This window comes from Nelusetta ayraudi, unplaced genomic scaffold (assembly GCF_046127955.1).
Source record: "Nelusetta ayraudi isolate G7.1 ecotype Tasmania unplaced genomic scaffold, CSIRO-AGI_Nayr_v1 ptg000092l, whole genome shotgun sequence".
Taxonomy (NCBI): domain Eukaryota; kingdom Metazoa; phylum Chordata; class Actinopteri; order Tetraodontiformes; family Monacanthidae; genus Nelusetta; species Nelusetta ayraudi.
Window position 1 is genome coordinate 4513688 of NW_027466142.1, and position 14890 is coordinate 4528577.

The 14890-nt window shown below is 44.5% G+C and overlaps 1 protein-coding gene across 6 annotated transcripts in view; it reads right to left on the reverse strand.

Annotated features, from left to right (window-relative positions):
- The window catches only part of ncor2 (nuclear receptor corepressor 2), an 88703-nt gene that overhangs the window by 3146 nt on the left and 70667 nt on the right, over positions 1-14890 (reverse strand). For 2 of the 6 annotated variants that reach the window (XM_076047164.1, XM_076047163.1), the window contains exons 28-45: positions 13535-13685; positions 12620-12763; positions 12241-12333; positions 11008-11225; positions 10573-10906; positions 9748-9951; positions 8603-8854; positions 7221-7316; positions 6843-7103; positions 6232-6421; positions 5021-5427; positions 3440-3570; positions 3149-3324; positions 2939-3073; positions 2692-2834; positions 2059-2112; positions 1684-1887; positions 688-867 (exon numbers count right to left, since the gene is read on the reverse strand). In XM_076047164.1, coding sequence (XP_075903279.1) covers positions 688-867; positions 1684-1887; positions 2059-2112; positions 2692-2834; positions 2939-3073; positions 3149-3324; positions 3440-3570; positions 5021-5427; positions 6232-6421; positions 6843-7103; positions 7221-7316; positions 8603-8854; positions 9748-9951; positions 10573-10906; positions 11008-11225; positions 12241-12333; positions 12620-12763; positions 13535-13685 — 3373 coding nt within the window. Of the gene's footprint in view, positions 1-687; positions 868-1683; positions 1888-2058; positions 2113-2691; positions 2835-2938; positions 3074-3148; positions 3325-3439; positions 3571-5020; positions 5428-6231; positions 6422-6842; positions 7104-7220; positions 7374-8602; positions 8855-9747; positions 9952-10572; positions 10907-11007; positions 11226-12240; positions 12334-12619; positions 12764-13534; positions 13686-14890 lie in introns of all 6 variants that reach the window. The other 4 variants (XM_076047160.1, XM_076047158.1, XM_076047162.1 and 1 more) reach the window with 3 other exon arrangements.

Sequence of the window (14890 nt, forward strand, 5' to 3'; positions counted from 1 at the left end):
TTTTTAACCACCTTTATTTTTGGACTTCTCTTTAACCCAACTTTCGTGAATCGTCACGTTAACCTAAATCGTAAAATTTCAACGTAAAATATCATAGGTATATAAATCCATTACATGCAACGTTTATCACAGTGAAATACTTAATACCTTTTTTATATATATACACACACACACATGTATATACAAACACTAGTATTGACAGGGGCTGTGATTCACTAATCACTGACGTTGAGTACGCATTTACTTGAGTGACCTACCGTTCGCTAAGCTAGCTTTTTCCATGATTTTCCATCATAGGCTGATGGTTCATTAACAAATAAGCGTGTCATATAAAAAAATATCTACGAAATATCTATTCTCTGTATTATTTGTAAACTCCTCTCTGTAGTGTGTGATATAGCGACTCCGGGGTGTCGGCGTTTAAGGCGTTCGCGTAACGCCGTAGTGCTGGCATGGCATGCTAGGTGAGCTTCACAGAGTTTGCACCGAATGTGTTTCACTGCTACATTTTCTCTGGAATATTCCCAAACTTTAGAAACTTTGGGTTGGAGTTTTTGAGACTTTTCAGAGAAGAAGCCGTTCTTCATTTACTTTTTTTTTTTTGCAGGATGTAAACATCGAGTGACACTGCCCCCCCACCCCCTCAGCTCTCAGTACTGCACTGCAGGTAGAGGGGCGAGTACAGACCTGTGGAGGAGGGCCGGTCCTCCCACACACGGTTAGTGAGGGGGGTGCGCCGGTTGCAGTCCCCCTCCGAGTGGACCGAGGACACGGACGACGGTCTCTCCACCCCCGACAGCCCCGGCGCCGGGGATTTGGCCTTGCGGCCGTTGGATCGCCCGTTGCCCTTTGAGGACTTTCCCCCGCCTGCAAACACACGACAAGGGACAAAGACTCCTGAGCAAAAAAATATATAAACAAACAGATGCAAAGGCCAGGTCGGGGAAAAATCCCGGCCGAGGGAGCCAGGAGGAAACAACCAACTGCTCCACCGAGAGCGGCGGCGGAAATTGAAGGAAGGTTTCCGGAGTTCAAATGTGAAATTTGAACATTTGGTGCAACCACTTGCATCAAATGTCGGTTTTTAATGATGAAAGGCTGAAAGGTTAAACGTTTTGTAGAAGTAAGATATGGTAAATGTTGAACTGTTTATATTCTCAGTTTGTATTATTTTCATCTATTACCAAAATTCACTCTTTAACAATACTGTTAAAGGTCCAGTGTGTAAAACTTGGCCTGATTTACGTTTTTCACATTGGCAAAAGTTTAGTGTACTGCCCATAAATAGATTAATAAAAGTGCATTCTCGCAGTACAATAGAAGTTATTTGATTTTCCTACCCATAGAACAGTTATTTTTTTATATATAAGAATATACATAGACAAGGGTCTCGCTCCCAGTTAGCTGCCATCTTGCACTGCCAGATTTCTACGGAAGCCTGGTGTGGACAATCCAGCTGCCTGACAGCGGCACATTTCGTATTTAGGGTGACTGTTTGCGTTCTCAACCAACAAAGAAGAAGGTGGGTGAGGTCACCGTAGTTCACTGGCAAGCGAATGAGCGTTGCAATCTAAAATGTGACCACTTGATGTCGCCGTTTGCCCTCACAATCTCCAAATATTACACACTTATCTTGTACGTAGGAGTTTAAGTTGAAATAGGAAAAACCCTATCCATTCATACCTTGAGAGGCAAAGTCCTCTGGCCGTCCATCACTGATGGGCCCAGCAGCGATGTTGGAGACGATGGGGTTAGCAGCATTGCTTGAGGAACGTTCTTCAGGTTGATCGTCATATTTGCCCATCAAAGCCTTTCTGATGATGGCTTCCAGGCCGATAGAGTTGCCAGGCGTCTCCGGAGCCGGGTGGCTACGGACACTCACAGGTCCTGGTGGTTGGGGGAGAGACACACAGCCAGAGACGTTAAGATGAGCGTGGTGACAGTCTTGTCTGTTCAAAACGAGACTGTGGCTTGAAGAAGCATCTTCAGCCACACATCCTCTCGCAATCACAGGCATTATTTCATCATTCAGGGCAGAGAGGGAGAGAGAGAGAGTACCTGCGGTTGTCGATGCAGGCATGTTGAAGATTTCCGTTCCTGGCTGAGCCACATCTGGGGGGAGGGAGGGAAAGAAAGGAAATTTGTAGAGTTCTCGAGCAGTGTGTCGAAACTCTGACTAAACACCAAGTTAAACCGCGGCCAATGAAGACTAAGTTGCAGTAAGGGTGAACGTTCACTCATCACCGTATTGGTGAAAAGTGCAAAAATAAACTGTCTTTTTTTTAAACACTTTTCAAAACGTAATTTGTAACAAAACATTTCTATGTAAACGTGTAAACTTACAGGATTGCCTCCATTATGTTCTTTAGCAGACGGAGGAAGATTACAATTTCAGAGCGTGCACAACATGTCTGCGATCTTTCTGAACAACCAGGAAGTGCAATTGAAATGAAATTACGGCATAAAAGAACGTCAAAATAAATCGTTCTCACGACCAACAAACTTTAAAGCAGCAATAAGCAGGAAACAGTTATCAGAACAGAAATGAACAGTTAAGAAAATAAATAAAAGAATGCCTCAGAGGTAGCACAACATTTGTTTTTTTGTTTTTGTTTTGTTTTTTAAGAAAAGCAATTCCCATCTAATTCAGTTCTTTCACTCCCAGACATTTCTTCACGAGGTCGTACTCACTGAACTCACTCTCATTTCCCACCACGGTCATCTTCTTGATCATCTCCTGCTTCTTGGACTTGACGATGGCTGAGGTGTTCTCCGTCAACTTGCTGAAGAAGGCTGGAGGCTGGGTGGCGTTGGGAGGCGATCGGGAGCCCACGCTGCAGGAAGGTATTGAGATGTCACCGGAAAGCCTGAAGAGCCTTTCTAAAGAGTGCCTCTGTGTGAGACGATCCTGGAGGCAGGTGAGGTGGAGGAGAGTTACCCTTGCTCCGCTTGCTCGGTGGGGTAGGAGGCCCCTCCCTGGATCTCAGGTTCCGAGTGGGCCCCGGGAGGAGACACTGGTTCAATGCCGTCATTGGAAAGGCTGACAGGAGATGTTTTTGGATGAGGAGGAGATCTACACATTATACACGACATTTAGACGTCCTTCGTAAAACATTAGCGTTTTAAAAGATTGAACCAATGTCCCTACCGATCTCTGTTCCGTTCCCCGCCGAAGCCCTCCAGGTACCGGGACCCCTGGCCAGCCTCCTGTGAAGATGCTGGGGGTTGCGAGGCACTGGGTGGACGGGTCAGGTCCAGAACTGGGGAGCCGTGGTAGCTCTGCTGCTGCTGGCTCTGCCTGGTGTAGTCTTTAGTGATCACCTCCTGTTCGCAGCAACGCACAGGGGAAAAACTTTTAACGCTCAACATTCTTAGAACCGCGGGTTGAGTGGTTTTGGTTTGGTTTTGAATTTTTTTGGCACGGATGAACCCGACTTACGCTGATGTGCTGTGCCAGGGTGACCACCCTCTGGCTGCCTTTGACACAGGGGGATGTGGGCTGCTGGCCGGGGGACAGCCTTTCCTCTGACGGAGGACGGTACAGACTGTGCGCCTCTGTTTTCTGCTGGGCTGAATTGTCCAAAGTGGAACCACACACACACACACACACACACACACACACACACACACACACACACACACACACACACACACACACACACACACACACACACACACACAGGGGAGAAAGGAAAGAAGCTGTGTTGAATATAGCACTTGAAGTCACCGGTGGCACCTTTTCAGAGAATCAGTGGGAGAAAAAGCTCACAGGGCTACAGACTTAGAGGAAGTGTGTGAGAAAAGCTGCTGGAGCTCATTTCTACTGTATTGTCCAACAGACTGGACAGATGTGCAAAGTATTTTAAATCTGAATGTCATTTCCTGGCTAAATTAAGGTTATAAACAAAGACTTAAAAAAAAAAAAAAAAGACTAGAAAGACTAGAAAATCTGCTTGAGGGATTATTCTGAACAGGTAGGTGTGTGTCTGAAATACAAAATGATTTTGTGGTTATTGATAAAACATTTTTGTTGAATCCATATTTTTAGACTTCTGCGATGGCAGTCTGGGAATGCCTGCAGCAAGGTGACGGTGGCCTAAATAAAAGTCTGTGCACGGCCACGGAACGGTTTCATACGAAAGAGGATTAGGGCCACAAGAAGAGATAAAAATATAAAAGGAAGGAGTCAAAACTTTGTGTAAAAAGTCGACGTAAAAAAGACAACATTTTGTGAATAAAGTTGACTAAAAAAAGAACAAAATTTCGTGAAAACAGTAGAAATTTCATGAATTAAGTTGACGCAAACAAAGGTGAAATTTTGTGAATAATAATTACACATTAGCCGAAAACAGGTGTATTCCCACAAGCTTCACCCACAGTAATCAGGAAACTGGCGAAAAAATGGAAGTACTTCACTAGACTTGCGCACAGAGCCTTGACTTTATTCTCGACATTTACTTACTTCACGATGACATTAATAACGAAATTTCATCTTTTTTATGTCAACTTTATTCTTAGAAATTTCGACTTTAATCTCTAAATTTCAACTTTATTCTTGAAAGGAAAACTTGAAAAAAAAAAAATTGTATCTTAATTTTTTTCTCTTCTTGTGGCCCGAATCCTCTTCCGTAGTTTCGAATCAGTCATCCAATTCCCTTTTGCATATACAATTTTCTCTCCTTTTACTCGCAAACCTCAAGAACCCCTCAAGCCAATCGTGTACACAAATGAGAAAGAAAATCCCAACAAAAGCGACACAAAAAAAAATCATGGACGGAGAAGCTCAAAGTATTGACGCGTGTGCAGACGAAAAAAAAAAAAAAAAATCACCATTACAGTGATGGATAAATAGGAACAGGCATGAATTTGTGAGAGGAGGGGAGCAGAACCAGTCAGCGGTGCTCTCGGAGCACCACATATTTTATAATGCCAACCACTACAGCGTGCATAGCAGAGACGAGCTCGCCTGTTGCCTGGATAACGGCGTGTATGAAGCCGGCTGCAGCCACGGCGGTCTTACCGAGCGCTCGGTGCTCCTGTTCCTGCATGGACATCGGCTTGCTCAGAGTCTTTTCCCTACCGGGCGTACCGCTCTCCCCGCGGCCAGGAGGGTTCTCCGACTGGGGCGGCAGCAGGTGCTGAGAGCGGCCGGAGGAGGACGAGGAAGAGGAGGAGGGGTAGGGTCCCGGGTACATCCCCCCGGGGCTGGAGGTGGGCAGCTTGGCCTCGGACTTGGCGGAGGGGCCGAGCTGCTCCTGCATGTGCTTGGGCAGGAGGCCCCCGCGGCTCTTCCCTCCCTCGCGCATCTGCTGCTGCTCCTTGGCCAGGCTGGCGTCCATGGCGGCGGCGTAGGAGTCTGGGAGGACGCTGGTCCTCTGGAGGTGGCCCGGGTAGGCCTGGTAGCGGCCTGGCCCGGAGGGCAAAGACCTGGCAGGCCAAACAAAACACACTCGGTAAATAAACAGGGCTTGGGTGTCCTCGGTGTGAGAGATTAGCTGTGGAACAAGAGTCAGAGCCAGTGTGTGTGTGTGTGTGTCCAGTGTTGTTGGGATTACTACATAAATCCATACATCTATCAGGCATTTGTTTTTGTTTTTTCAATGTTTTGTTGGTGAGTTTGACAACAATATTTATAATGTACCAATACCTTATTACAGAGTCGTTGGGATTACTCCATAAAAGTAATCCAACTACTGATTACTAATTGCTCCTTTAAAAAGTAATTTAATTACTTCTTAAACTACTTTGTTTCATAAGTAATCAATTATTAATTACTTATTACTTTAGTTAAAAAAAGATAAACAGTTGAGAATGTCTTGTTTCCTGCACACAACGTACAACAACAAACCACAATATTCTTTGATTTAGACAAAATTAACTCAAAATAATGTTTGTATTTCCAGCTACCAAACGCAATTGCTGTTTTTTGCTTTTGCCGCCGCCATGCTAGTTTGGGTGGTGTCGTTGCATATCAATGACGTCGCATGCACGGCTGCATCACTGATCTGCGACATGGTTGCGTTTGGTTGTTTTTCAAAATTTCAGACATCTTGGAGATGAGACATTTTTAGCTTGCAAAATCTTTCATCAAGTAACAGAAACGTTACTTGATGAAGCAATTATGATATAATTGTGATACATTACTCCATTACTAAATAACAAAAAAGCAGTTTATTAGAGTAGTGGATTGCTTGTTAATAGATTACTGGCCAACACTGGCGTTGTCCTTACCGGAACACCGACGAGGCCGAGTGCTCGCTGACAGAGATGCTCTTGCCTCCGGCGTTGTGCAGCACGCTGGGCCGCTGCTGCACGTTCTCCTGCGTGCGAGGCGACACGGGGGAGTGCTGGTGGCCGTACGGCTGCGAGGAAGGTCGCCCGCCGCCGCCGCCGCCTCCACTCGCCAAGCTGTGCTCCGTACCTGCCAAGCACATTCAATCCATTCAGCTCTCGTGAGTCGTCAACACGTCGGCAGCGCTGCTTACAGATTCCAGTGAGTGGATAAATACTGAGCTCACAACAAAAAATATGAAAGAGTTGCAGATAGCCGGATCAACAAAAAGAAAGTGTCCATGTCGTACAATTACCTAATAATGATCTCAATTTCCAAACTATTCATAATGGCTTTATAACTTTAGTGAAGCAGAAAGTACTTTCATTGATTTCAGTTCATTGATAGCAAAAAGATGTATAGCTTCAAATTGGAAAAATGTGAATGGACTTGGCGTCTCCCCAATAGTTGGCCATTTTCATTTCATTTACTTCATTATTTTGCTTACAGCTTCAACAAATACCAATGACAGAGTGGGGCGGGGGGGAGAAGAAGAAGGACTGCATCCCACCTGGTCGCCAGATGGGCGCGTGCTCCACGTTCCCGGCCGATCCGCCCTTCTCCCTGTCCCTGTCCCGCTCTCGGTCTCGCTCTCTCTCTCTGTCCCGCTCCCTCTCTCGCTCCCTCTCGCGGTCCCTCTCCCGCTCTCGCTCCCGCTCTCTGTCTCTCTCCCGGTCCCGCTCCCTCTCCCTCTCTCGGTCACGTTCGCGGTCTCTCTCGCGCTCGCGCTCAGACGACGTGCTCGGCATCTTGTTTATGTGCGAAGACCCAACTGCAAAAAAAAAATTGGGCAGAAGGACAAAACAAAGGCTTATAATGAACAGGAAACGCAGCAAGGGGAACGATTGTTGGTGGGATCAGAGGCGTGATGGTGGTGATGGGTGGGTACCTGGTGAGATGGGAGAGGTAGTGTAAGGCCGGCCAGGGAAGGTGGCGCTTCCTCCGGGGATGTAGGTGATGCGATCCATTGGGGAGCTTGTCCCCCCTGCAGAGGGAGGGACCAGGACAGGTAAGTGTGGCACCTGAGAAAGATCGATGATCCCTGGGGGGAGGGGGGAGGGCAGAGAGAAGACGAGGGTAAAGAAAACCTGAGCGGCTGGCGGTGGAGACGAGTGGCGTTAGGTAAACATGTTGATTCATATTAATAATAAGAATTTCTAGATTTTTGCACTCAAATCACAACTGATAAATGTGTGCTTTATCATTTGAAGATAAAGTGTTATTTAGCTTTACTGATGGAAGAAACTTCTATTTTGTTGTTCAATTTCTTAATTTAATTTTAGTACAAATAAGTATTAAAAATTAGCTTGTACATGTAGATATAAAAAAAAAAAAGCTTTTGATGAAAACTAACATAAATGCTGCAGCAGCGACTCGTCTCATCTACCCCTCAACAATCTAACATGAACTGCCTTCCACATGGCGTGTGCATGGACGGAACCACTGCCTACCCTATCTGAACCCTCCTACCCACCACACCTCCCAGCCCATATCTGCCCTCTCAACCCTGTCTGTTTTTAACTGATTTTATTTTATTTTATTATTTTCTATTTTTTTTATCGTTTTCAATTTTTAATCTCTCGCATTGTTTTTATTGTCATTTTACCTGTAAAGCGACTCCGAGCACCTGTCAGAGCGCTTTATAAATAAAAATTATTAAAATTATTATTATAAGCTCGGCAGCCATCGTGACAATTATCAGGTCAAAGTAAACGGTACGCTAATAGATGAAAACAACAGACCCGAAGAAATGAGTAGTGAATTCAATTCACACACGAGATGAGGGATCCAGCAGCTAAGTCCACCAAATGATCTTAAACCGTTTAGAAGGTCTTACATCAAAGCAGGCAAGAGCTGATTACACCCTGGAAATGTTGCTGTTTTGACACAGGGCTGACTGAAACAAAGAGCTATTCACCTTCACAGAAACTTTCACTCAACTATGTATTCAACAACTTAGTTATGTGGCTTGCAAGGAGGAGTTTTACGTGGTTCTAAAAGAACACAAAAAAAAGAGTATCGATGTCAAGCCATTGGTAGATAAAGAGACATAGGTTCTAAATGTAAACAGGAAGTGAATTAATGAATCGGACAAAAATGTTTTACACTAAATAACTAAACAGCCCCTTCCAGTGGTTTTGCTTATAGGTGAGAGTTACCAATCATAAAAGTAACAGTCAGGTGGCGACAACTCTGCTGAAAATATATTTTGACAGACCCAAAAAACAAAACAAAACCCAAAAAAAAACCATGTAAGCATGACTGAGTTACCGCGGGGGGCTGCAGAGTAGGGGAGCTGCAGGGGCTGATCCCGAGGCGTGAGGCCCCTCAGCAGGTCCGAGCGCTGGGCAGCCATGGCAGCGGCCGCGGGCCACTGGTGCATCTGCTGCGAGGTGATGTAGTCGTTGAGCAGCGTCTGCCGGTTCTCCAGGGCGGCGGTGTCGGGAAAGCCCCGAATGAGGTAGGGGTAGGGGTGGGGGTAGGCCGGGTTGGGGGCCAGGTGGCGAGGCAAGTAGTACGCTGCTGCAGCGCCACATGGGAGAGAGAGGAAGAGAGGAGCGGTCAGGACAGGACGTCTCTTCAAGCTCTTCAAATAACTAAAGAATAACATCAACATTGTCACTTTTATATTTGATTTCACTGTTTTTCTCTTTCATTCTTAGCCTCGCCTGTGAGGCTGGATGCAGGCGGGCTTCCTTCAAAAATGGCTGCGCCAAGGAAATGTATATTATTTAATTGGATCACTGAGAAACCTCACACTGCAACTCAGTGGTACAAAGACATTTTTACAGTTTTCCCCATGGTGTCAAGTGCCAAATTGAAAGGAAATGACAACACTTTTATGGACATATGGCAACCCCTAATAGATTATCTGCCTAAGGAGCTCAGTGAAATTACACAGAGGGGAAATATTGGCTTGGAAGGTTCAAAGGTGAACGACCGAGCAATAAGAAATACTCGCCAACTGATTCAAGGACACAAATATTTTCACATGTCGAAAAGTTGTTGATTTCACTCTTGAATGATGTAAATTTATGTGTATTGTTTTGTTACGGTTCTGAAAACAAAATAAAGTATGATTCATTTTTTAAAAATGGCTGCGCAAAAAGGCTGCTAACTAGGAGCAAGAGCCTTATTGCTCTATGTATATTTTTATGAGAACATTGTAAGGGTAGGCAAACCCAATTACTTTTATTGTATTGCGAGTATACACTTTTATGAATGTATTTACGGGCAGAATGTTAAGTTTTGCCAAAATAAAAAAAACACTATCCAAGCCAACTTTTATGCACTGTAAAACTACAGCGTGACTAATTCTATCTCAATTAAAGTCAGATGTGACCAGATTGGAACAACTGAGCACACCTGAGAGGCTAAATAAGGCAACAAGTACACCGTGTCTTTAGTGTCTTTACCTGGGTCAATGGGGATTCCACGGGGCAGGGCGGCAGGATCAAAGGCTAAGGGGATTTGACGATAGACGTCTGCCGCTCCGAGACCTTGAAGCAGACGCTCGTAGGCTTGTTGATCTGGAACGCCAGGGAGCGGAGACTTGGTCGCGCTCATTTCCCTCGGCGTCGGTGTGGCTTTACGTTCCTGGGGGGGATTCTTACCGGAACCTTGGGTGAAAAGGAAGACGACAACAACAACAAAAATTTTTAATATTTTCAATTTATTCTAAACATTTTAGATTTATTCTGGTTCCCAAATGTTGCACTACAGGGTCAAAACAGCAAACTACAAAAGAAAGCAAATAGCTATGTTTACGTGAACACAAATAATCGGAATAAAGACCCAATCAGATTAAAAATGCTTCATGTAAACATGTCAATCGGAAGATTCTGAGCCGATTCGGTCCATTCGGAAAGAAATTTCATTTCGAAAGAGGGAGGTGGTTTATGTTGATCATTATTCCGAAGGGCATCTATGTACACACTAGTGTTATCAAAAATATCGATATCGCGATTAAATATCGATATTGAAAACTAAAAACGGTTCAATACGACTTTTCTGTAGTACCGATATATAACTACTCAGCGTGTGCCGCCGCCAACACACACACACAAACACAGAGCGCTTTATTCTGACTAAACGCTTGATGCATGTATACGCAAGTCATGATCGGATCATTCTATTCATTGTCCATGTAAAACAGTGGATTCGGAATTTACGATCAACCACAGTTTAGATCGGATTGGAGAGATTTGCACGTGTAAAGATAGCTAGTGCGCCATACGCACCATCATGCTGCCTCTGGCTGGCCTCTCTGGACAGAGGGGAGGCCCGGTGAGAGGGCCCGGGATACGGGTTCCTTAATCCGCCTTTGTCCTCGTATCCCACCGGACTGTGATGGGCCTTGCCTCCCTGCTCCGAGCCCAGCGTGAGAGGGGAGGAGCGGGCGATGGAGCTGGCGGTGCTGACCACGGTGCTGGGCCGCCCCTTCTGCGCTTCTTCGTAGCGGCCCCTCTCCATGTGGGTTGGGGGGTTGTGGTAAGACCGCGGCGAACTGGCGATAATGGATCGGACGTCGTGGCGCTTCCCAGAACCGGCCGCCTCCTGCTTCATGGGCGGGCCCTGAAGACAGAAAAACACAAGTACAAATCAAACAGCCTGCACGGAGAGCTCATAGAGACCCGGCAGCATCTGGATGAAATCCTCACAAGGTTGTGTTATACCTGTGTTATGATACCCTCCTTCCCAGGCTGTCTGAGCTCCTCCCTGGGAATGAGATGGATGGAGCGGCCAGGCTCCTTCACGGTGGGAACCAGGCCCTCCCGGCCCTTCATCGGGTCTGCTAGTGGACCGGGTCCACGAGGCGGGGAGTTCTCCCTCTTCATCTGCTTGGCCTCTCTTCTCAGGTAGCCGTCCTGAGGGTCCAGATGGCGAGGTATACCTGACGGCACGACACAATCCTTTCAATCATCGTCTTTCAATAAGTTTGTGATTTTCTTGTCTGTCGGTTTGTTATTATAGCTAAGGTCGCAACGATTCATCGACATCAGTGACAATAAACAATGACAAAATCCGTAGTGTAAGACGCGAACGGGTGAGCCATCTCGCTTCCTCACCATCTGTGCTAAGAGCTGCGCATGCTCATTAGCGACTGGGAAGTGACAGGACTTCAAAACAGAAATGTCGGCGGCCGATGCAACACCATCGAGTCGGAGAAATCTCTAAATTCTGGGAGCATTTCACCCTTGAAGTGAAAAAAAAAGGTTGGCTGCAATATTTGTAATGCATAATTTATTTCTTCATTCAATTCATTATCCCACAAGTCGATTAAGTGTTGTGTCGTTTTTTGGCAATGTCATTTTCATTTTGCACTTGTTTCTTGTATGTGTCCTCTTTTAGTGGAAACAGCGTTCAACAAGTGTAGATTTCCTCCTTCAGTTTTCCGTTGATTCTTTTCACCATTCCTGCTTTCTCTGTTGGTATGTGATCTTTCTGATGCCTAGCAGCATACTTCACTGCTGTTGCTACCGACTGCTGCTTTGAGCTCCTCAACAGGTTTCTAGTTGAGTGACACCGACGCTCGCATTGTTCACCACCAACGTGAAAGTTGTGAACAATACAAGCTGGAGGCTGACTGACAGTCACGTGCTGCTGTGACAAGGTTGAACTGTTCTTACTGTCAGACTTCAGTCTGAAGTCCATAGAGGAGAAAAGACACATTGGAAGTAGTGTTCTAGGACTGATTCCTCTGTGATACTGGGATATTTAATTTTTAAAAATATCACAATATTTTTATATTGGGATAAAAATATTGGGATATTTTAACCCCAATATATTATACTGTTAATTTAATTTGTTTAGACATCATAGTTTGTAGTGCATTTTAAAATCCTGCAGATGACAACACTCCTCATTGAAAGTCAGTCTGAGTCATCATGGAAGGAAATTTGCGTTACCTTGAGAGATGGAGCCACGGATGTGATGAGCATCCTTGTATGGGGTGTGGTGTGGACTGTCTCTGTCGTGAGGCATTGCTCGACCAATCAGACCTACAAAAGGATAAGCAGTCATGAAGCAGACTGAAAAATGGTTTAAAGGAGACATTTTTAAAGCATCACCTCCGTTTTTAGGGCACCAATTACTGGTAACCAGAGCAGAGACCAGCAGCTGCCAGGCGGCAACACAATTTTTCACACTGAGGTTGATTTTTCTAAGCTTTTTCCTTGGCTTCTCAGCGCATCAATCCGTCAGACATGGAAAATTCAGAGAAGGTAAACTTCCGACTATTATATAATGACATTACATAATGAATTTCAGAGCGAACATAAAGTATACCTTCACAATTGGCAACAGAATCCCTCATTGGCAAGCCTCTTGAAATGCAGCCTTCCATAAGGTCATAGGGACGCTTCAGGCCGACAATGTCCCCGGGCTGCCCGGAGCCTCGTCCTTCATCTTTCACAGCCTGAGACGACGCGCCTGCAAAGATCAAGAAGCATCATCACCCTCACGACACGAGCGGAACGCCGACCAAGTCTGACAGACAGACACAAGTATGTTCCATTGTTGAACTCTGTTTACTTAGTTGGCTTCTTCCACATTCAATTTATTGGCAGGGGTGGAAACGCAAGCCGAGTGAAAGCGCAGCGACCCAAGCTGCAGCGCACCGCACCAAATCAGAACATAATGCTTGCTGAAACTTCACCATTTGTTGCTTTATTAAAAAAGTTTCAGATAGAATAAGGCAGCGTTGGCAAGTCATCTATTACTAAGTAATTGTTACTCAGAATGTAGTTTAATTACAGTAGTAAAGTAATGAAACGGGATTACTGAGGCAAAACTGGTAATTATATCATAATAACTTTATCAAATAACAATTCCATTACTTTTCCAAAATATTTTGCAAGATAAAAATGTCTTGCAAAATATTACATATGTGTGTATATACATATATATATATATATACATATACATATATATATATACATACATATATACATACACACACACACACACACACACACACACACACACACACACACACATATATTTATTATACACACACTAATGTAGTATTAGTATCAGTAAGTATCAGTATACTACTGATAGGAGTAATAAGTAGTTGGATTACTTTTATGGAGTAATCCCAACAACACTGTAATAAGATAATGGTACATTACAATATTGTTGTCAAACTCACCAACAAAACATTTCACTCCAAAAACACGTCTGATGGATGGATGTACTCACGGTCATATGAAAGAATCTGCGCACTTGTGCCCTCAAAAACAACATGGGCTTTGGAGAGAACCTCATCCCGCTCCCTCTCGGCTCGGCTGCTGCTGTCTTCTGTGATCAGACGAGCAATTGTTCCCTTATACAGCACATCAGCTGGCGTCCCCTGTGATCGAAAACATAAAAAAAAATCAAAAAAACAAAAACAATGAACAAATCTTATACAGCACTAAAAAATAAAAGAGTCAGTATTAGGTCAGAGTTCAGCAACTCTTATTTTCTCTTCATAAGAGTCAAAATAAAGTGCAGCAACACACTGATTTTGACTGCAGTCAAAATATAAATTAAAGCTGAAATTGTAGCCCAAAAAGAGCATAGAAATACACAACTAAAACAAAATGCAAATATAGACAAATGAGTGGTCCCGGCAGAGGCATCAGTGCAACTGTTAAAAGCATGAGTTATATCACTGTGCTCCAAAGAAGAGCAATGCTTTACTACTGCTGAACAGTGAGCGTGAACAGTTGGTCAGTGGGATGTTCAGCTCTCTTTCAAATGCATTTCTTGTCGGTTCTTGGCACTAATGAATGTAAGGGGCAGACGAGTTCAGTTTGGGGAGAGAGGCTGTGTCTTATATTTCTATCAGCATCGTGGATAGGCTACTGGCAGTACTGCAAACACACACGATACAATCTGAAAAACAAAAAAAGAAGATTTCTCAACACTGATTATTTCTTCAGTTGGCATATCAGTTGGTCCCAAGACTCCAGTATAAACAGACAAATGAAAGAGGATGGATGCAGCGTGCACCAGTTGCTCTGGGCAACAGGGTCACTCATAGATGAGCTCATGTCAGTCATGTAGCCATGGCACTTGGCTTTTCGCATGAAACTTGAGCTCTCTGTGGTCAAAAGCACACAAAGCAAAGAGGAATAGCACAGAGGGGCCAGGTGGCATATCACTTGGACAAATGTAAGACAACAAAAAGGGGTTAGTCGTGTAGGCTAAAAACCAATGTCATCATAATCAAAAGGGGTGTGGGTTATTAGCCTGCAGGAGAGACGGATGTTGCATTGGTAATTACTGTTAGGGTACTTAAATTTCTTTCAGATTTTCCATTGCAGCTGTCCAATAGATTTGTTTGTGTGCGGGGTATCCTGGCAACCCTTTTGCTTGCACTCAATAATAGCTGACTAAGTGCAGGTTATGTCACGTAACCAAAGCCATAGAGTGACCTAAAAAGTCATAATAAATGCTGATAAGGAAGTGTTAAAGTCATGTTTGCGGGGGGAAAAAAAAAATCCTATCTGTTTAACTCTTGTACAAACTAATATGTGCTGATTGCACTGTTAATCAGTCAATACAATTGTC